Raw genomic sequence first — 22945 nt, forward strand, 5'->3', positions numbered from 1 at the left:
AAAACAATTTCCAGATTATGTTTGTTTTTCTTCTATCAAACATCCATTGTTTGAGTCTCATACTGCATCGTTAACCAATGTCACTGCACCTAAGACATTTAATACAGCTGTTAAAAATCCAAAGTGGCAAGTGCCAATGAAATAAGAACATGATGCTTTAGAAAAGAATGGAACTTTGGTGAAGGTGCCACCTGAACCACATATGAATATTTTAGGTTGTAAAAGGGTATATAAGATAAAGCAAAAGTCTGATGGTACAATAGATAGATATAAGTCAAGATTGGTAGCTAAAGAGTATAATCAACAAGATGGTGTGGATTTCAATGAAATATTTAGTCCAGCGATGAAATGTACAACTGTGCGAGTGGTTCTTTGTATGGATCTGATTTATAATTGGCAAGTAAGACAATTGAAAAAGCGGGGGTCTAACAACCACACCCAATATTTCGATTAGCAATCTGTATGGACTAACTCCAATATACTTTTAAGAGAATCAACTAGACAGTCAGAATCAATCTTAATAAAAGTATATCAAAGATTTATATCTCACTTTCTCTATTCAATACTTACTCAAGCAAATAGAAATTGGCGAGTCTAATTGAATACAAGAGAAATCACTTGAACGGTACCAAAGAACAATATTCAAGGATCAATCAATTTCAATCAACAACAAAAGGTTGGATTTCCCAATTGATCGATTCAACGCACAACCTGTGATATTTCAATTATATAACAAAATATAATGTAGAAAAGAAATAACACAGACACCAGAAGTTTTGTTAACGAGGAAACCGCAAATGCAGTAAAACCCCGGGGTCTAGTCCAGATCGAACACATACTATATTAAGCCGCTACAGACACTATCCTACTACAAACTAACTTCGGTCTGGACTGTAGTTGAAACCCAGTAAATCTCACACTGATCCAAGATACAGTTGCGCTCCTTACATCTCTGATCCCAGCAGGATACTACGCACTTGATTCCCTTAGCTGATCTCACCCACAACTAAGAGTTGCTACGACCCAAAAGTCAAAGACTTTAATAAACAAATCTGTATCACACAGAAAAGTCTACGGTATTAGATAAATCTATCTCCCACAGAAATACCCACAAATAGCAATTTTCAAGGATCAATCACACATAAATATCTACGAGTTTTGCTAGGTTTCTCACTTTTTGTGGGAGACAGATTTATCTATTACCGTAGACTTTTCTGAGTGATACAGATTTGTTTATTAAAGTGTTCGACTTTGGGTCGTAGCAACTCTTAGTTGTGGATGAGATCAGCTAAGAGAATCAAGTTCATAGTATCCTGCTGGGATCATAGACGTAAGGAGCGCAACTGTACCTTGGATCAGTGTGAGATTGATTGGGGTTCAACTACAGTCCAGACCGAAGTTAGTTTGTAGTAGGCTAGTGCATGTAGCGGCTTAATACAGTGTGTGTTCAATCTGGACCAGGTCCCGAGGTTTTTCTGCATTTGCGGTTTCCTCGTTAACAAAACTTCTGGTGTCTGTGTTATTTCTTTTCCGCATTATATTTTGTTATATAATTGAAATATCACAGGTTGTGCGTTAAATCAATCAATTGGGAAATCCTACCTTTGGTTGCTGATTGATACTTGAACATTGGTCTTTGGTACCGTTCAAGTAATTTCTCTTGTATTCAATTAAACTCGCAGATTTCTATTTGCTTGAGTAAGTATTGAATCGAGAAAGAGAGATATAACTCTTTGATATACTTCTTTTAAGATTGAGTCTGACTGTCTACTTGATTCTCTTGAAAGTATATTGGAGTTAGTCCATACAGATTGCTAAGAGAAATATTGGGTGTGGTTATTAGACCCCCGCTTTTTCAATTGGGTTCAAGGAATAAGGACTTATACACGTATGAGTTACCACCCAATTTTTATATCCAACCATGGTTATATAATCTAAACTCTCATTTCAATCATTGAAACATTCTTAGAGGACGTTATATAGTTGTTATTCACACACTATTTTTCGTCAAAGGAATTTTCGAGTAGTTGAAACTTAATATGACTTTCATCACTAGTAAAGATGAACTTGGAAAAAGCGAAATCTTACCAACACACATTTCGAGATACAAATAAGCGAGATAAACTCGGCTCGAAATAGCAAATGTGTATAATCAAAGTCTATATAGGAAAACGACTTTTGTCTCAAGATAGGAGATAGAGTAAATACACTTTTTGAGTGATAGATAAGTTCAAGTCTCCACATACCTTTTAGTCGACGAAGTTCCACCAGTTCCTTGAGTAGTTCTCCGTCTTTGTATGATGATCGCCATGGAGTCTTGAGCTCAATTACACTTTCGATCCTAGTCCGAGACTTAGCTATAAGTAAACTAGAAATTAAGACTTATAGTTTTGATCACTAACATTGACAAACATGCTTGAGATAGCAACGCATGCGAGTTTGACCGAGCAGTGCTCTAACAACAATTATATGCTATTAATGCTTTTTTGCATGGTTTTCTTAATGAAGATGTTTATATGACTCAGCCACAGGGATTTGTGGATTCAGAATATCCTGAATATGCTTTTCACTAAATTTTTTTTATATGGACTGAAACAATCTCCTAGAGCCTGGTTTCACAGATTTATTTCTTTTCTTATCTCTTATGGATTTTAGAAAACTATTTCTGATAATTTTATGTTTGTTCTAATTTTTCAGAAGGATGGGTTTATTTTGTTACTTTATGTTGATGACATAGTGTTAACTGGTAATTCATCATAGTTGTTGGATAGCCTTATTGTTTCTTTAAAGACTGAATTTTCTATGATGGAGTTAGGAGATTTAAGATATTTTCTTGGAATTAAGGTTGTTAGAAGTGTAGATACAATTTTCTTACCCAGAAGAAGTATACTCTTGAACTGTTAAAAATATCAAAAGCGTTAGATAACATGCCATGTGATACTCCTGTCGTCAAAGCTTCAAGAGTTTCAATTCATGATGGACTTTTTAGCTAATGCAACTGAATATAGAAAAATTGTATGTGATCTACAATATGTGACTGTTACAAGACTAGACAAATTTTTTTGGTGTAAACTATGTTTCGCAATTTTTGCATGCGCCAACAGATGTTCACTTACAACTTGTTAAAAGAATTATAAGATACTTACAGGGAACAATTGGTTTAGGAATTACATTACACAATGGAGATTTGCATAGCTTGAAAGCTTTCATGGATTCAGATTGGGAAGGTTGTACAGATACAAGACGATCTACTTCAGGATATGCATTTTTTCTTGGTTCTAACTTAGTTTGTTGGTCTTTAAAGAAACAACCTATTGTATTTAAATCATCAGCAGAAGTTGAATATATATAAATGTTTGTCTGTTGCAGCAGCTGAACCTGAATGGCTTACATCTTTGTTCTCTGAATTGAATATTACTGTCAAATGTCCTGTTATGATTTACTGCAACAGTACAAGTGCTATAACTTTAGCTTCTAATCCGATTTTTCATGCCATGACAAAGCATATAGAGATATAGTATTACTCTGTGAGAGAACTGGTGGAGAATGGATTCCTGCAATTAGAACATGTGGCTTCTGAAGATCAGGCAACATATATACTTACAAAATATCTTTCTTATCTTATATTTTGAAGATTTTTGTTGCAGCTCTTGGGGTCATCGGCTTCTCTTGGTGCTTTACAAGATTTATCTTCAGCTTCTTAAATTTTTTTTATCTTCTTTTGTCACAAGACATTAGTCTGTAATAGTCATTATTTTTCTCTTTCTTTGAATTCAAACTTTGTTGTTGTCTGCCAGCATAAGTATGCAGGGGAGTATTGGAAGTATACAAGTAAAGTCAAGTTAGTTGACTTAACTTATGTTATGTTTTCTGTTAAATTGTAACTAATGTTACTACAGCTGTGTCTGTCTGTATAAGAGCAGAGTCTATCTCTGTCTGTAGGGATGCATATGTTTCGGTTCGGTACAACTTTTGGCAAAAAAACCCCAACCTAAACCGAAATATTCGGTTTTCTAGTTATGAATGCCAATGAAACCATTAAGTTTATTAGGTTAGGTTCGGTTCTGAACAGGCCGGTTATGGACAACAATTTCTATATTTTTTATTTTTGAAGGAAGCAAACTTTCATTTACAACTAAAATTTACGTAAAGATGCTAGGCAGACGTCGTTCCAGACATTCACATAAGATAAAATGATGCTACTATGATCACCATTAACGACATCAACCAAGGAAAGATTGGTAAGAATACATAGATTCAAAATACAGATCGAAACAACCTTTTGAGTTTAACAAATCCTATAAAAGCTACAACAACCAGTGCTTGTCATTCAACACAAGCTCCGAATTTTAGCACAACTAGTTCTTTTAAATTCCTTTCCCTATGCTTTTAACCGTGCCATTAAAATATCTGATGCTTCTTGCAATTAGCAAAAACAAATTCATCAACACCAACAAAGCCTAATATGTTCAATTCCTCATAAAAAATTGAAAACCCCAGTATAAAATCTAACCAACCAAAAATCAAACTATATTGCTTCTCATACCTCTTGGATGTATGTCTATCAAATGAAATCTTACCAATTGCAACAATCACCTTCAAAATCGAGAAAAACCTTAACTGCTTAACAAAATCGGAAGCACCGATCATTAGTTCAACCACTAAAACCTGAATATCAAACATATAAAACAAGTAAATTGATCAAGTTCTCCCACATGTTAACCTTAATTACTAAACTTAATGAAAACCCACTGTTCAAAAATAAGAAAATAAAGAACGAACATCATTAGAAAGCAAAGATTCACTTATGAAAGGGCTGAAATAAAATTTTGCATGGCTGATCGGTGCTGAATTATTTGATTCAAAGAAGATGATGATGATAAAGAAGAAGACAATGTCGATGAATCTGGTGATGGTAGTTGAAAAAGCGTGGGTCTAAAAACTTGTTTGAGGGTGAAAACAATTTCTGCTGATTGGTAATTTTGAGTGTGTGGGTGAGCAACGAGTCTAAACCCTAAACAATGTATTGCCAGGGAATACTTTGATTCGAGAGATCAATCTGTACAAATACGGCCAAAACCAAGAAATGGTCGTTCCATACTTGCTTCGGTCACAAAGTGAAGGAGAAGGGTTGGTCTTAGGGAGTGAAGCGAAGAGAGTGTTGAGACCAGAATAGTTGATTCTGGAAGAGTGATTGTTCGACGACTTGTATCAGAAAGTGAAACGCTAGCAGATTGGGAAGCTAACAAGTGATTTCTGAGTGTTGTATTCTCCTGACCAAAACTTGTTCTTTGGTGGAAATAGGTGAGACCTATTTATACATGTCGCAACGAAACGTACCCTGGTCTCGTAAGAAGTGGAAAAGGTTGAGTAAATGGAAGAAAACGGTAACGGGTAACGCCTGGAATTGATGTTTCCATAATGAAGGAAAGGTTTCACCATTACTTCTTTTATTTACTAACCGCCTCACTCTTATGACACTTTCTTGTAACGGGCGTAGTGTACGCCGCACGCTGTAAACTGCCAGACCAATACCGTGATGAGCATCCTCCAGTTTGTGTCATGTTTTGATGTCTCGAGTGTTTTATGTAGCATGTTGCTATTGTTTGGAAAGTTGAGCTTGGGAGGCTTTCCGGCTCGGTGGTGACCTTCGACGGCCGAGATTTTGCATCTTGAGAAGAAGGTTAGCCGTTGATTGTGGTTACCTTCCGTTGGTAGCCAGTGGGGTGGCCACGGTGATGGCATGGCTTGCGCATGCTCTTGGCGTGGCTAATTAGAGTTTGGTGCCCTGACCATAGAATTGGCATAGCTAAGTGTGCGCCGTGGCCAAAGAGTTGGCAGCGTAGACAAAGGTTGCCACAGGTGGTTTGGTTTAGTGGCGAGCTTGTAGGGCTGAGATTTGCATCTCATTAGGAAGGATAGCCGTTGATTGTTGCAACCTTCAGTTTGGAAGTCAGCGGCATGGAGGCATGGCTTTGGCGTGGCCAAATTAGGGCTTTGGAAACATGGCCAAATTAAGGTTTTGGCACCGTGGCCAAGAGTTGGCACCGTAGCCAAGACTGGTGGCAAGTTTGTACGGCTGAGATTTGCATCTCAGAGGAAAGGGTAGCCATTGATTGTTGCAACCCTTCGTTTGGAAGCTAGCGACATGGAGGCATAGCCGGCGTGGCTTTGGCATGGTTTAGGAGCGGCCAAGCTAGGATTTTGGCATAGTTTTAGGCGCGGACAAAATTAGAGTTTTGGCATAGTTTAGGCGCGGCAAAAATTAGGGCTTGGCATTGGGCCAAAAGTTTCCATGCGTTTGATGGCGAACTTGGACGGTTGAGATTTGCATCTCAGAAGGAAGGGTGGCCGTTGATTGTTGCAACCCTTCGTTTGGCAGCCAATGGCATAGAGGCATGGCCGACATGGCTTTGGAGTGGTTTAGGCGTGGCCAAGGTAGGATTTTAGCATAGTTTTAAGCGCGGCCAAAATTAGGGTTTTGACATAGTTTAGGCGCGACCAAAATTAGGGCTTGGTACTGGGCCAAAAGTTTCCACGCGTTTGGTGGAGAACTTGAACGACTGAGATTTGCATCTCAGAAGGAAGGGTGGCCGTTGATTGTTGCAACCCTTTATTTGGCAGCCAGCGGCATGGAGGCATGAACGACATGGCTTTGGAGTGGTTTAGGCGCGGCCAAGCTAGGATTTTAGCATAGTTTTAGGCGCGGCCAAAGTTAGGTTTTTGGCATAGTTTAGGCGCGGCCAAAATAGGGATTGGAATTAAGCCAAAAGTTGCCATGCGTTTGGTGGCGAACTTGGACGACTGAGATTTGCATCTCAGAAGGAAGGGTGGCCGTTGATCGTTGCAACCCTTCGTTTGGCAGCCAGCGGCATAGAGGCATGGCCGGCGTGGCTTTGGCATGGTTTAGGCGCGACCAAGCTAGGATTTTGGCATAGTTTTAGGCACGACCAAAATTAGGGTTTTGGCGTAGTTTAGGCGCGGCCAAAATTAGGGCTTGGCATTGGGCCAAAAGTTGCCACGTGTTTGGTGGCGAACTTGGACGGCTGAGATTTGTATCTCAGAAGGAAGGGTGGCCGTTGATTGTTGCAACCCTTTGTTTGGCAGCCAGCGGCATGGAGGCATGGCCTGCATGGCTTTGCCGCTGGGGCCTTCCTTTTTCCTCCTTCGTCTACTACGCTCACAGAGGAGGGACTGACGTTGTATTGCTTGTTGACGAGACGCCTACTTCCTCGAGTTTCGCGTGCATCTTCGCCTCTGGTTGGCCTGGTTCTTTATAACAATGCTGGTGCTATCGTGGACGATCGTTTGGTTGCATCATGGAGTTCAGAGAATGTATGGAACCGTAGGTTCTCTAGTAAGGAACGATAGATGGGAGCCATACCGTTGATGCAAGAATTCACCAATTGCTGTTCGGTCACGTTTGGGTCGTGACAGTCTAGCGCTTGAACCCTGAATCTCTTGAAAAAATCATTTGCATGTTCGTTATCTCGTTGGAACATCCTTCCTAGATCCGAGAAGGTAACTTGCTCAGACACGAAGAAGTACTTCTTGTAGAAAGCCGTAACCATGCCACCCCAGTTGGGGATGCTGTCTGGTGTGATGCTGTTGTACCACGTGTATGCTCTTCTGGTAAGCGACTTCAAAAACTCCCTTAGACGAAGAACGTGAATGTATCCATGTTCGCCTAGGGACTCCAGGAATCAAGAGATATGTTCACGTGCATTCCCGGTGCCGTTGTATAAAGTGAATTGAGGTAAAGAGTATCCTCTTGGAAGAGGAATTCTTTGTATTTAAGGTGGGTAAGGGGGTTGATGCTGATGCATGTATATATCATCACTTTTGATTCGATTCCGAAGAAGTTGCTCCAAATCTTCTCGCGTGACAAAATTGGATGGTTGATTTCACTCCAATGGGGTTCTGGCGCGAGTTTCTTCGTCTGCAAAGGTGTGCCCTGCTGACGTGCCGGCGCCAGGAGTATTGGAGGTGTTCCTCATCGACTCTGGATGTCGCGAATCCCGTGGTAGCCGCTCTGTTAGGGTTTTGAGAAATACAAGTACCTATTTCTGAGTCGAAACCATGTCCGTCTGGGCTCTAGCAAGAACCTCCTGTCTTTCCATCAAACCAGCGATGGTGACATGAGGTCGGCTTCCTCTGGCTCCTCCGGTTTCTCGTCCTGATGGCGGAGTAACTGGAGGCGCCATACTCGACGAAACATTAAGGGCGGTAGCAGCACCTCTGGCGCTGGTGACCGGTGGTGTAACACCTGAAGGAGCACTTTCCATGTTGCTGGGATTAGAAGGCTGCGTAGAAGCAGTAGGGGCGGTAACAGCTCTGGCTCTGGTGATTGGTGGTGTAACACCTGGAGGAGAGCTTTCCGTGCTGCTGGGATTAGTAGGTGTCGTATTGATGTCACAGGAAGGAGTGTCAGTACCAGGGACGAGTTCCGTGATGGTGTTCTCAGGGCTTGTTGGTGACCCGGATCTGAGTTCTACCATGTTGAAGTTGGAATTGAAAGGTGAAACTAGAAATTGGAAATCGATATTGCAACCGAGAGATTTATCTCCCATTGTGGTCGCCAATTGTTTGAGGGTGAAAACAGTTTCTGCTGATTTTGGTAATTTCGAGTGTGTGGGTGAGAAACGAGTCTAAACCCTAAACAATGTACTGCAATGGAGTACTTTGATTCAAGAGATCAATCTGTACAAATATGGCATAAACCAAGAAATGGACGTTCCAGACTTGCTTCGGTCACAAAGTGAAGGAGAAGGGTTGGTCTTAGGGAGGGAAGCGAAGAGAGTGTTGAGACCAGAATAGTTGATTCTGAAAGAGTGATTGTTCGACGACTTGTATTAGAAAGTGAAACGCTAGAAGATTGGGAAGCTAACAAGTGATTTCTGAGTGTTGTATTCTCCTGACCAAAACTTGTTCTTTGGTGGAAATAGGTGAGACCTATTTATACAAGTCGCAATGAAACGTACCCTGGTCTCGTAAGAAGTGGAAACGGTTGTGTAAATGGAAGAAAACGGTAACGGGTAACGCCTGGAATTGATGTTTCCATAATGAAGGAAACGTTTCACCATTAATTCTTGTATTTACTAACCGCCTCACTCTTATGACACTTTCTTGTAACGGGAGTAGTGTACGCCGCACACTGTAAACCGCCAGACCAACACCCTGATGAGCATCCCCAAGTTTGTGTCATGTTTTGATGTCTCGAGTGTTTTGTGTAGCATTTTTCTATTGTTTGGAAAGTTGAGCTTGGGAGGCTTGCCGGCTCGGTGGTGACCTTCGACGGTCGATATTTTGTATCTTGAGAAGAAGGTTAGCCGTTGATTATGGTTACCTTATGTTGGTAGCCAGTGGCATGGCCACGGTGCTGGCATGGCTTGCGCATGCTCTTGGCGTGGCTAATTAGGGTTTGGTGCCGTGACCACATAATTGGCATAGCTAAGTGTGCGCCGTGGCCAAAGAGTTGGCAGCGTAGCCAAAGGTTTCCACAAGTCGTTTGGTTTAGTGGCGAGCTTGTACGGATGAGATTTGCATCTCAGAAGGAAGGATAGCCGTTGATTGTTGCAACCTTGCATTTGGCATCCATCGGCATGGAGGCATGGCCGGCATGGCTTTGGCGTGGCCAAATTAGGGCTTTGGCACCGTGGCCAAGAGTTGGCACCGTATCCAAGAAATTGCCACAAGTCATTTGGTGGCAAGTTTGTATGGATGAGATTTGCATCTCAGAGGGAAGGGTAGCCTTTGATTGTTGCAACCCTCCGTTTGGAAGCCAGCGACATGGAGGCATGGCCGACGTGGCTTTGGCATGGTTTAGGCGCGGCCAAGCTAGGATTTTGGCATAGTTTTAGGCGCGGCCAAAATTAGGGTTCTGGTATAGTTTAGGCGCGACCAAAATTAGGGCTTGGCATTGAGCCAAAAGTTGCCACGCGTTTGGTGGCGAACTTGGACGGCTAAGATTTGCATCTCAGAAGGAAGGGTGGACGTTTATTGTTGCAACCCTTCGTTTGGCAGCCAGCGGCATGGAGGGGTCGGCATGGCTTTGGCGTGGTTTAGGCGCGACCAAGCTAGGATTTTGGCATAGTTTTAGGCACGGACAAAATTAGGGTTTCAACATAGTTTAGGCGCGGCCAAAATTAGGGCTTGGCATTGGGCCAAAAGTTGCTACGCGTTTGGTGGCGAACTTGGACGGCTGAGATTTGCATCTCAGAAGGAAGGGTGGCCGCTGATTGTTGCAACCCTTCGTTTAGCAGCCAACGGCATGGAGGCATGGCCGACATGGATTTAGCGTGGTTTAGGCGCGGCCAAGCTAGGATTTCGGCATAGTTTTAGGCGCGGCCAAAATTGGGGTTTTGGCATAGTATAGGCGCGGTCAAAATTACGGCTTGGCATTGGGCCAAAAGTTGCCACGCGTTTGGTGGCGAACTTGGACGGCTGAGATTTGCAACTCAGAAGGAAGGGTGGCCGTTGATTGTTGCAACCCTTCGTTTGGCAGCCAGCGGCATGGAGGCATGGCCGGCGTGGATTTGGCATGGTTTAGGCGCGACCAAGCTAGGATTTTGGCATAGTTTTAGGCGCGGCCAAAATTAGGGTTTTGGCATAGTTTAGGCGCGACCAAAATTAGGGCTTGGCATTGGGCCGAAAGTTGCCACGCGTTTGGTGGCGAACTTGGACGGCTGAGATTTGCATCTCAGAAGGAAGGGTGGACGTTGATTGTTGCAACCCTTAGTTTGGCAGCCAGCGGCATGGAGGCATGGCCGGCATGGCTTTGGTGCGGAGGTGTGGCTAGCATGGCATGCCATTGGCACTATGGTGCGGCTGGCATGGTTGGTATGCCTTTGGCGTGGAGATGTGGCTGGCATGGCATGCCATTGGAATGGTGGTGCGGCTGGCATGGTTGGCATGTCTTTGGCGTGGAGATGTGGCTGGCATGGCATGTCATTGGCACGGTGGTGCGGCTGGCATGGTTGGAATGCCTTTGGCACGGAGATGTGGATGGCATGGCATGCCATTAGAACGGTGGTGCGTCTGGCATGCCGGCGCGGAGATGTGGCTAGCATGGCATGCCATTGGCACAGTGGTGCGGCTGGCATGGTTGGCATGCCTTTGGTGCGAAGATGTGGCTGGCATGGCATGCCATTGGCACGGTGGTGTGGCTGGCATGGTTGGCATGCCTTTGGCGCGGAGATGTGGCTGGCATGGCATGACATTGGCACGGTGGTGCGACTGGCAAGGTTGGCATGCATTTGGCGCGGAGATATGGTTATTATGGTTTAGCGTGTCGAAACCCTAGTTTAAAATATGTGGCACGCGTGATTGGTACGTTTAGCTAGCATGCGCGTCCGGCATGTGCAGAGATGATGCCAGTCAGTACCGAGGGCTCTGCCGTGGAGCATGACATATAAAAAAGGTATCCCGATAATTTTACGCAGACATGTTGAATGGTTCAATAAATGTGCTAGTGGCAACATTATTACTCAAGTGTGACGTCACTGTCTGACTAAGGTTTTACGATTTTCACCCTAAGCTAAAAACCACCATCAACACAACCACACCCAATATTTCGTTTGACAATCTGAACAGACAAACTCCGATATACTTTCAAGAGAATCAACTAGAAAGTTAGACTCAATCTATAGAAAAGTATATCAAAGAGTTATATCTCAATTTCTCAATTCAATCTGCAATCGAACAAATAGGAATTTGCGAGCCCGATTGAATAAGATAAATAACTTGGACGGTATCACAAAACAATATCCAAGTGTCAATCAATTCAATCAACAACACAAAGGTCGGATTCAAGAACTGAATGAACTTAACGCACAACCTGTGATATTTCTATTATATAACAAAATATAATGCGGAAAAGAAATAACACAGACACCAGAAATTTTGTTAACGAGTGAACCGCAAATGCAAAAAAAAACCGGGACCTAGTCCAGCTTTGAACACCACACTGTATTAAGCCGCTACAGATACTAGCCTACTACCAATGAACTTCGGACTGGAATGTAGTTCAACCCTAATCAATACAGTAAAAACTCCATATATTAATAGACTTGGGACTTCACAAAATTATTAATATATGGAGTTTATTAATATAGGGAGGTATACCAAAAAAACATTGCTCGACAAGAAGCTTTAAATATGCTTGGCAAGTTGGAAATATTTTAGCTTCAACAAGAAGGTGCACATAGTAACGAGGTATTAAGCATATGTAAATCAAAAAATGTGATGACAATCTAAAAAATTACATCCTTTTCTCAAACAACTATAGATACATATTTTTCTTTATCTTAAATTTTGGTGAAACAAGATCTATAATTTTCCGATTATGTCTATTATATTAATATATGCAGGTAAATTCCTTATGGTGAGACTAGAAAAATCTATTAATATTAAAATGTGGAGTTTATCACTATTTATAACTGGCCCGAGTTGGGACCATGATTTTTTATTAATATATCGAGTTTATTAGTATATAGAGTATCAATATATGGAGTTTTTACTGTATCACACTTCTCAAGGTACAGTTGGGCTCCTTATGTCTCTGAACCCCAGCAGGATTCTACGCACTTGATTCCCTTAGCTGATCTCACCCAAAACCAAGAGTTTCTACGACCGAAAGTCGAAGACTTGATAAAAAAATCTGTCTCACATAGAAAAGTCTATTGGAATATATAAATCTATCTCCCACAAAAATACCTATAAGTTTTGTTCCGTCTTTTGATAAATCAAGGTGCACATGAACCAATTGATAACCAGACTGATATTCCTGAAGAACAGCCTAGTATTATCAATCACCTCAATAATCTTAATCGTATGGAAGCGAAACAAGATATTGTGGAATCACAAGTGATGAGACGAAGATGTTTGTGACTACTTTTCAGAGATAATTCTCAAGAAAATCTTAGCAAAGATAATACTCAATCACGATAGTAGAAATAATATCAGAACACGCAACTACAGAGAAAATAGTTGGGTCTGGATTCACAATCCCAATGAAATCTTCAAGTCGTTAACCTACAGGGTTTCGTGAAAAACCTAAGGTTAAAGGAGAATCGACTCTAGTGGAAACTAGTATCACACGGAAGGTGTGGGGATTAGGTTTCCCAGTTGCGAGAGTTATCCCTTATATAGTTTTCAAATCAGGGTTTGCAATCTAAGTTACCCTGGTAACTAAGCATTCAATATTCACCGTTAGATGAAAACCTGATTAGACTCAAGCTAACATATTTCAACCGTTAGGTTGAACTAGCTTCTTATACACAAATGAAATGTACCTTCATTTAGGTTAGAGTAACCGTACCTAAACGTGTACACTAGGTTGGTTCAACAATAGTTAACCGAAGTTAGCTATATGAACACCTCATATCAACCTTATTCATCTTAACCACAACTAGTTCAAATGACTCAAATGAAACTAGTTATAGAGTTGTTCAATTGCTATATTCTCATAGAAGTATACAAGAACACAATTGAAGCAAAATCGGTTTGATTCACTTGAATCAATTCATGAACATTATAGCCACGGTTTGCATAGTATTCCTTATTATATAAATATATTAGTTCATGAACAAACCGATTTTAGAAATTTAACCACTCAAGTATGCAAACGGGTACACATATACTTAAGTAGCCGGTATGAGTTTGGGTTCGCCAGTATGCAAACGGGTACGCATACTTCCAAACGCACAGAAATTCCCGGACCCAAACCTTACACCAGTACGCGCATTGGTATGTGTACTTAGGCTCTCGAAATTTCATAACTAACAGGTACGCAGACGGGTATGCATATTATAGTTCCGGTCATGGATCACATATATGCAAGAACGCATACTATGTTCAGTGATCCAATGATGGTTAAGTGTTCTAAACTCTATTTCAATCATTGAAACATTCTTAGAGGATGTCAATAGCTGTTTTCACGAACTATTAGCATCAAACAATTTTCAAGTTATTGAAATAATCATTACGAAACATTCCAAGTCTACACCAAATGATTGTATCACACAAACCTTGTAAGATGTTACTCGGCGATTTTCACATGATCATCTTGACTTTCGTCAAGAATATAAGATGAACTTGGTTGAAGCGAAAGCTTAGCGATACATATTTCGAGAAATATGTAAATCTCAAATGTGCATAATCGAATACTATATAACATTACGACTTTTGTCTCAATATATGAGATAGAGTAAAAATAGACTTTCCAAGTGATAGATGAGTTTTAGTCTCCACACACCTTTTATTGATGAAGTTCCACAAGCTCTCCTTAGTAGTTCTTCGTCTTCAAATGATGAACGTCGTGAAGTCTAATGCTCAATTACACAATTTATCCTAGTCCGATACATTACTATAAGTAGATTAGAAATCAATACTTATAGTTTTGATCACTAACATTGACAAACAACCTTGAGATAGCAACGCTTGCGAGTTTGACCAAGCAGTGGTCTAACAGACTGAATCTCTGTATGTAGAAGATAAGGAGTAGCAGCTGAGAGAAAGAATGAAACTGGTTCTGATCTATTGGAAAGAGAAGGCAAAGACTAATAAACCTAAAATTGATGGCTCTGATTAAGTATAAACACCGATGGCTAGAATTAGTTAGTGTGTATAACCTCGGTTATTTCTGTTTGGCTTTAGGCAACAACCTAAACTGAAACTGAGATAGTCGGTTTTCTGAAACTGGCAACCACGATTATACTGCAGGGATTTCAGTTCGGTTAATAATCTAACGGTTTCGGTTCGTTTGGCGGTTTAGGTTCAGTTTTGTGCAGCCCTATTTGTCTGTAATCTTAACGTTTTGTAATACAACTATTCTAAGGTTTCTCATAGGTACTAGCATCAAATTATACTTATTAGAACAAATCGTCTTACTTAATTTGTTACCAAATTTGAAATATTAGCTTGTACAAAAAAAAAAAAAAAAAAAAAAAAAAAAAAAAAAAAAAAAAAAAAAAAAAAAAAAAAAAAAAAAAAAAAAAAAAAAAAAAAAAAAACTTTAACGAGTCTAATTGAGTTCATGTAGTTATGTTACATTCACATAATCTAATACATTTCACATTCTCATAATGTTTCCTATGAAACAATTAGTTGTGTTATATTCACATAATCCGATATATTTCACATTTTCATAATTTTTCCTATGAAACAATTATAAGAATATATATTTAGATCCCCATTTGGGTGTTTCCTCTGTAGCCTCTTAAAAGCCTGGGACGGCTTTGCCTTAACCCAGCTTATCGTGTCAAAAAAAAAACAAAGCCTCTGCAATGTGCCCGAGGGCCTGAGAGGCTCTTCTCGAGAATTTTGTGAACAACTCTATGCAACATCCACGTGCAGCGACGGGTAAGAATCGGTAGTTCGGTACTGATATATAAATATGAAAAATCCGAAGCCAGTTACAAAATTCCTGTTTCTCACTCTCCTCTTCACTCTTCGCTTCTCTATCTCTCTCTCTCGAAAAATGTTACCGCCAGTACCAAAAACAGTAGTATCAGCGATGAATAAAGCAGCAGCAGCAGCATCTTCATCAAAAACTATACTAATAACAGGTGTAAGTAAGGGTCTTGGTAAAGCCTTGGCTTTAGAAATGGCAAAAAGAGGTCATACCATTATTGGTTGTTCACGTTCTCAGGATAAACTTGATTTATTTCAAACAGAACTCACTTCTTCTTCAGCACACAATTCATCTCCAATTCGAGAAATTAAACATCTTTTCATGAAAGCTGATGTTAGATCAGATGGTAGTATTGCTGAATTAGCTAGACTGGTGATGGAATCTAAATGTTTACCTGATATTATAGGTAAACCTTCCATTTCTTTGACCTAATTTATTCTTCTTTGTTGATTAATGTCTGGTTTATGGAAATTATTAAATTTTGGAGTTAGCGTTTTGTTTGTTTAGGGTTTAGGAGTAATAGAGATCCAATGTCAGTTAGAATTTATGGATATAATCTAAATGTGGTTTAGGGTGTAGGGTTTTTATGGAATGTGGTTGGCTTATGAATTATGGATATTATTGAACTTTGGAGTCTTTGTTTCGTGCGTTTAAGATTTCTATTTGCAGATTTCGTGCACTATACCATGTAGATGCTCTATGAACAGCTGTGAGCGACCCAATGGCAAATGGGTAATGGGGCACTATCAATTTGGCAAATGCTTGAGCATTCTGACATTTTGTTACAGTTTAGGATTGATAACGTTTCCATGCCATTACACTTTAGGAATAGATATCAAATATTTGATCTCATGGAGGCCTTGTTACAACAAAATAATACTTGTGACAAAGTTTGATAGTTCATACTTCAAAGGATTTTTAGTTCTTTGTTTTGCTTTTGAATACTTCTATTTTTGTTTTGCTTTCAATAAATTGGCCATTACTGCTAATTTGGTGCTCGTCTTTCCAGTAAACAATGCAGGCACAATTAATAAAAACAACAGGATCTGGGAAGTGCCAGCTGAAGAGTTCGATGCTGTGATAGACACCAATATAAAAGGGATAGCTAATATTTTGCGACACTTCATGCCACATATGGTTGAAATCAAGAAAGGGATTATTGTTAACATGTCATCTGGTTGGGGAAGGTCTGAAGCTGCACACGTATTGTACTTGCTTACTGAAACTATCCTTGTGTTTATTTTGTGAAGTTGTTTTATTTGCTTAAGCCTAAGAAATTTTTAAATAGGTTGCACCCTACTGTGCTTCGAAATGGGCAATTGAAGGAATGACCAGATCTGTTGCAAAGGAGGTACCAGAGGGAATGGCAATTGTGGCGGTTAGTCCAGGTGTTGTCAATACCGACATGCTTGCGTCGTGCTTTGGTACTTCAGCATCAGTATATCAGGCACCTGAAGTTTGGTATTCTCCTATTCAATATGCATCTACTTGGTTTTAATTAAGTTGAATATTTCTTGCTTCCAAGTATATGCATTTGTTTCATGTTAAGGTATTCCTTTACCTGTTGTATCGATTTGATTTCCAAGAGCTTGTGGTGAAAGTGAAATAGTAGATTTTCTTGAATCGTGTCTGGCATCCTACTTAAAGAGTATATTATTTAGTTTGCTCTTCCTATTATTCTGCAGGTGTGGTTAGATATATATGAGTGACTGCTATTTCTGATAAAATGAGTATGTTAGGAATGAGAGAAGGTCAAGTAAGAACCATACTCTTAGGCTAAGACAATATCTAGGCTGAAATTACATTGAGGACCCCTGACCAAAATTGGTAATTTAGTAAAGAAGGAAACAAAAGATAAATAGAGAGGAGAGAGATGCAAATAATAATTAAAACAAAAAACGGGTAAAGAGGGGAGAATTAGCTATTGTTAATTTTACATTAGAGACATGTTTCGGTTGAGAGCTACCTATTTGATCATTATCGACGTGAATGACTCTGGTAAGGATGCTTAAATGTGCCATGGATTAAGGTTTACTGGGAAACTAAATAGGCTAGGAATGAGAGAAAAAAAGGGTTAAAAAAAGTGCAAGGATTTCCATTGCTCTTAGCCTGTAACATTGATTTAGGAGTGGCGTAGTGTTATAATGTTGGATAGTACTGCCTGGACACCATGTTGGGATCTTAGAGCACTTGTTAAGCCTTTGACTCCCCTACTCATATTCCAATTTCCTCTGTGGCTGTGAGCGCATTCTTTCAACTGCACACTGACGCATTCATTGGTAAGAGGATCCTAGGATATAATGACATATTTAGTTACGACTATAAAACCTTAAGACGGATATAGAGATCTTTGCGTTGTTGTAGTAAATATGTGTAATTAGGTCCATCTACATTGTTCTCTGAGCCACTGAATAGAATTTCTATTATAGTGGATCTTCTATTCTTCTTGGCATTGCCCTATAGTCGTTAAAATGGTTCCTGTCATCCTTAACAATGTAACAGCACTGGAATTCAGTTCAGTCATCCTTTAATGTTTAAACAGCCTTTCATGCAAGAAATATAATATGTAATCTAGACAGGCATCTCAGAAACAGCATAAGCAAGACAATGAGAAATCATGTCTCCTCTGCTCTGCTTGTTCTGTCAAGTAATCTGTAAAAAAATAAAGCAAAAAACTGTTTAAATACTGTAGAAACAAAAATATGTTTACATCCATGAAGGCATAAACTAGTAAACCCACAAACATGTAGTATGAGTTTTCATTCTGACAGCTTAGAAAGCATTATTAGCAGTAGGTAGCTGTAGCTGCTACACTAGAAAAAAAAGCTTTGTTGTGTGCATGCAACCATAATAGTGTTCTTCCCTTCGGATGCAGATTTTAATTTGGTCAATTTTTTCTTTCCTTATTTTGGATAATTCTGTGAAATATCTAACACAACTGATCATTCTTCAACTCTTGCATCTTTTAATATGCTTCTTGCATAAATGTTCGAAAAGAAATACTCATCCTATAGAGTTGTCTGGCAAATCTGTGTCCTTTGGATGGATGAACCTTTTCTAATTCTTTTTGCCTTCTTTTACTTCATTCTACCAGGGCCCCAAAAGCTGCGGCAATGATCCTTAATCTTACTCCAGCAGATAATGGCGCTTCACTCACTGTTTGAAGATCCTCCTTGTTTCAGACATCCGACATAGGCAGAAGTTTACGTGATTTGAAATTGTCACAAACATGTAAAGGGAAACGGTGTTGATTCATATAGGGGAGTAGCCTCCATTGATCGTTCATACCATGAAGGCCCAGCGGCTGTTTTCTTATCCTGTTTTTAGGTAGTCGATCAATTATCGAGCATTCATACCATTTGGCATCAGTTGTACTTAACACAATTTTTTTCGTTGTTCATCCCTGCAAAGTGTCCTAGTCTATAATTCGTTGTGGAGCATCTTATGACAATTCTTTTATATGTCTATCACGCAATTGGTCTTTGGTATAAAATTCACCTTAGATGGTGGATATGACCGAGTTTACTTTCTGTTCTTCTATTGTGAAATCGTAAAAAAATACTTAAAACTGGTGAGATAACAAGGATTTATTGACATTGTAGTTTACCGATAACGACTACTATAATGCAGAAAAAAAATTTGGATGACGGATATTTATTATATTTTTCGTCCGAGAATCTGAATTGAAGGTATGTGAAAGAATTTTATATACAGTTTAAACTAGACTATGGCCATTTTGCAATAGTTGACACTTCGACAGTTGACACTAAAGATACATGTAGTCAGGGCTCTCTCCTCTCTCTTTTCACTTCACCCCCACCTGACTCCTCCCGTCGACCGTTTTCTAGCCGTTAAATCTTGTCTTCTTCTTCCAACGACTCTTCTAACGGTCTTTTTCTACCGGTTTTTCGCCGGAAAATCACCCGATGTTAACAGCTCTTACAATCTAATCTAGTATGACTATCTGCAATCATCCTTACTCATACTGCTGCAATTGTATCAATCACAGGAATCTTAAAGTTGTCACTCACAACTCTCACAACACACAAATCACACAGTTCTTTCAACACAAAATCGCTGGTACTGAGGCAATGAAGAAGAAAATCACTAACTACCCTAGTATGGAAGCTGGAAACCCCCTCCCATGGAAATTACTCATCATCAGAGCCAAAAATTAGTGCTGCAATTTCACTGCTATTTTCCCCATGACCATCACAACCCTTTCACCTCCTATTTCATCTCTATTAAGCTCAAGAATCCTCATGAAGAAAGCCATAAGTCAACCTTTCACTCAATTGAGACGATCCTATTGAACCTCAATCCAATTGAATCATCCTCAAACCCTGGTTATCAAAAGCCTATCAAACTAAGCTTCAGGATTAATTCCAATTCTTTCTTATCGATGACTGAGAGATTGTTTCTCTGGAACTATTACTATGCTCTCAAGAACACAGGGAAGATCAAAATCATAATTCAGCTCACTCAAGTACCTCCCCCAAACCCTCAATTCAACTACTATTGCAAAAAAATCAATGAGCAATCTCCAAAAAAAAACCTAATTCTACATTGGTAAATCCCAAAGTTCACCATATACCCTGTAGAAAACTAAAGCAAGAACAACATTTTCCACCTTATTGTGACCAAAGAAAATGCCAAACTTTCATTGTATCAATTCACAGTATCATCACACAAAATCACACATCTTTAAACCAGAGACACAATCATCATCCACATATCATAAGTATCTATAGAATCATTAACCAACATCAAAATAGATGTGTTCAATTTTTCCTTAAAAAACCTTTAAAACCAAGAAAAGCTCACCCTCTCAGAATATTAACGGGGAGAAAGAGACATGAAGACCATTTTTACCAGCTACTCCTTTCTCTGAGTCTTGTTACGAGTTTCCTGGCTGACGCTACGCGTTTGACTCCGAGTTACTCGCCTGACAGGTCTGGGAGTTTGAAGCACATACGGTGGTGGCTGCTGATCTTCAAAATCCACATCCTCATCAGCATCAACACCCAACTCGGAATCCTCAGGTTCTTCTACATCATCTCTCGAGCTACTCTTGGAATGAGTTGCATCGGAACTCGGACCGACAATAGTCTGGTTGTTTCCGGCAGCAGACTGGTTGCTTCCGGCGAATATAGCTTTTCCTATCCTCCCAGTGGAAGGACAAAGAGCATCCACCACCGGAAAACGCATTGGCTCATCAAAACGCCATGGTTTAGCAGCCATCTGTTGAACCAGGAATCTCTCTGCTGCAGAAAGGGTGATCGATTGAAACCCAACTAGGCTCAATCCTGATACAAGGAATCGATCAGCGATGACAGCAACCCCCTCATTCACTTCAAAAGTCCCATACTTTGGATGATATGCATACAATACCCAATCATCGTCGTCAGAACCAGCAGGCTTACGCTTAACTGTCGGAATTGGATCTTCACCATTAACAGCATTGGTAGAACTTGTATTAGTATTCCTTGGAACTCCAATATGCACAACTCCGGGCATCTTACAACCTCCATGCTTAACATCAACATCAAGTTTGAGTAAAGGATTATGAGTGTCTTGATTAATTGGCGCTGGTTTGGGTTGTTTGAAAAACTGGATGAGTCGCTCAACGGGAGAATCGAGCAACAATTCATGGATCTTTCCAGGAGGGCCACCTTCTTGCATGCACTCCTCAAGCTTCACCTCCATATTATGATGCATATCCTTCAAATACTAATCAAAGTTCTCTTTGAAATTAGGAGACTCACACCCTTGGGGAAATGCAATACCATATGGAAGACAACTCACGTCATGATCATAAGGATACCAATGTATTCGAGGATCAATATCTACATCAATCAGTTTTCGCTTCCCCTTTCGATTGTCTCTCTGTTGTTCATTACCCATGGAGTTAGAAGGAAATTTGGAGCACAGAAAAATTGTGGGAGAAAAAACCTCTCAAACTCAAACCAAGTGGTTTCGCCGGATACTGAACATCCCTCTTTAAAGAGTCTCATTTTTGGTGATTCGGTTGCATCACCAATTAATAAAAAATCCTTCCCCATGATCGACTTCTCTCTCTCTAATCCTCCCCCCCTATTCCCCTCTCTGTTCAACTCTCCCACTAATAGGAAGTTATAGCTACAACTGCAGAATTTGGTTCTCCACACATTTTCGTTCACTGACTTCTTTTTGTTCTCTCTTGACAGATGAAATTTTTTTGCTGAACCTCTTCACATCTGGCACGACTAATGAATGGACATGCTATTCTTCCGAGAAACTCTCACGCAACACTCTCGCGGAAAATTCCCACCTGACTTGTAGGCTTACTAATGCTGATGGAAATTCTTATTGGGCTACAAAATTCATTCCACAGATTGAATTGCAACTCTCTTGGGCCGCAAAATATAACAATTACTCAGACGATCCCATTTCTTATTGGAGGCAGCCCAGCATGAACCCCAAAAGGGAAGAAAAAGACCGATTACACCTCCTCTACACTAACCTTAGACACTGTAGCAAGTCTAAATACAGAGGAAAGTATGCCATCAGCTCTCTCTGATTCTAAGTCCGCCCATAACAATGCTCTTTCATGCGGACTTAACGACAGAGTAATGGTAAGAGTTAAGCTACACTCACAAATCTTTGTTTACATATCTGCTAACATTATAGTACACCAGTGTCTTTTTGAAGTCCGGTCCTTTTCCACACTGCCATTATCCATGGAAGACAATGATCTAAGCATAAACTCAACAAACAATTACATCATCACCTCTTGTTGTGGATCCACACAACACTTTAGGACAAAGTACTCTTCAAACAAAAATAATCCTCAAAGAAAACCCGTGACTGAAATTCAAATTAAAGTGAGACCTATCAGTGCTATAATGCTCTCTAGCTTATCACCTTCATTATTGATTTGTACCATTTCCACATTATTATGGCCTCATCTTTAACCTCAAACTCTCACAACATTGAAAACCTTGTTAAACAAATGAATACTGCTCTCACTATGCCTGAAGACCTATTCCCAAAAGTGTATAAACTCTGATAACATCAGAACCAAACAACCACAAGATTGGAAAGGATGTTTCATTGGCAAATTATGCAGCAAGATATGTTTCCAGACTTCTCAGATAAGTAAATTCATAAATGCAAACTGGGAAATGCCCAGCAGAATTGAAGTTGAAATTTGGAATAGAAGAAGAAATTTCTACATTCTAAGAACAACTCATGAAGAAGACTATACTACTTTAAGACTGGGAGGCACCATAGGAGTTTTTGATAAGCTCATGGTTCTTATTGGAGTTCCTGAGAAAGTCCCTGAACTGATAGATGAAGAACTTTTCTCCAAAGTTATGATCTGGCTTCTAGTTAAGAGAATCCCCACTCACATCATTCAAAATATAAGCAACATAATCAAACCTATTGGAGTTTATCAAAACTCTAAGAAGCCCTATGGAAGAGACAAGTTTGAAAATAATATGGAAGTAAAAGTTACAATCAATGTAACTAGATCTCTCAAATTTGGAATTG

At 39.9% G+C, this 22945-nt stretch overlaps 1 protein-coding gene across 1 annotated transcript; it reads left to right on the forward strand.

The window, feature by feature from the left end:
- Positions 1 to 15359: 15359 nt before the first annotated feature.
- On the forward strand, positions 15360 to 18942 carry LOC113347309 (NADPH-dependent pterin aldehyde reductase-like). Its single transcript, XM_026590939.1, has 4 exons — positions 15360 to 15818; positions 16422 to 16615; positions 16701 to 16873; positions 18507 to 18942. The coding sequence occupies exons 1-4, from the start codon at positions 15395 to 15397 to the stop codon at positions 18574 to 18576; spliced, it is 861 nt and encodes a 286-aa protein (XP_026446724.1). The 5' UTR covers positions 15360 to 15394; the 3' UTR covers positions 18577 to 18942.
- Positions 18943 to 22945: the final 4003 nt, after the last annotated feature.

This window comes from Papaver somniferum, chromosome 2 (assembly GCF_003573695.1).
Source record: "Papaver somniferum cultivar HN1 chromosome 2, ASM357369v1, whole genome shotgun sequence".
Taxonomy (NCBI): domain Eukaryota; kingdom Viridiplantae; phylum Streptophyta; class Magnoliopsida; order Ranunculales; family Papaveraceae; genus Papaver; species Papaver somniferum.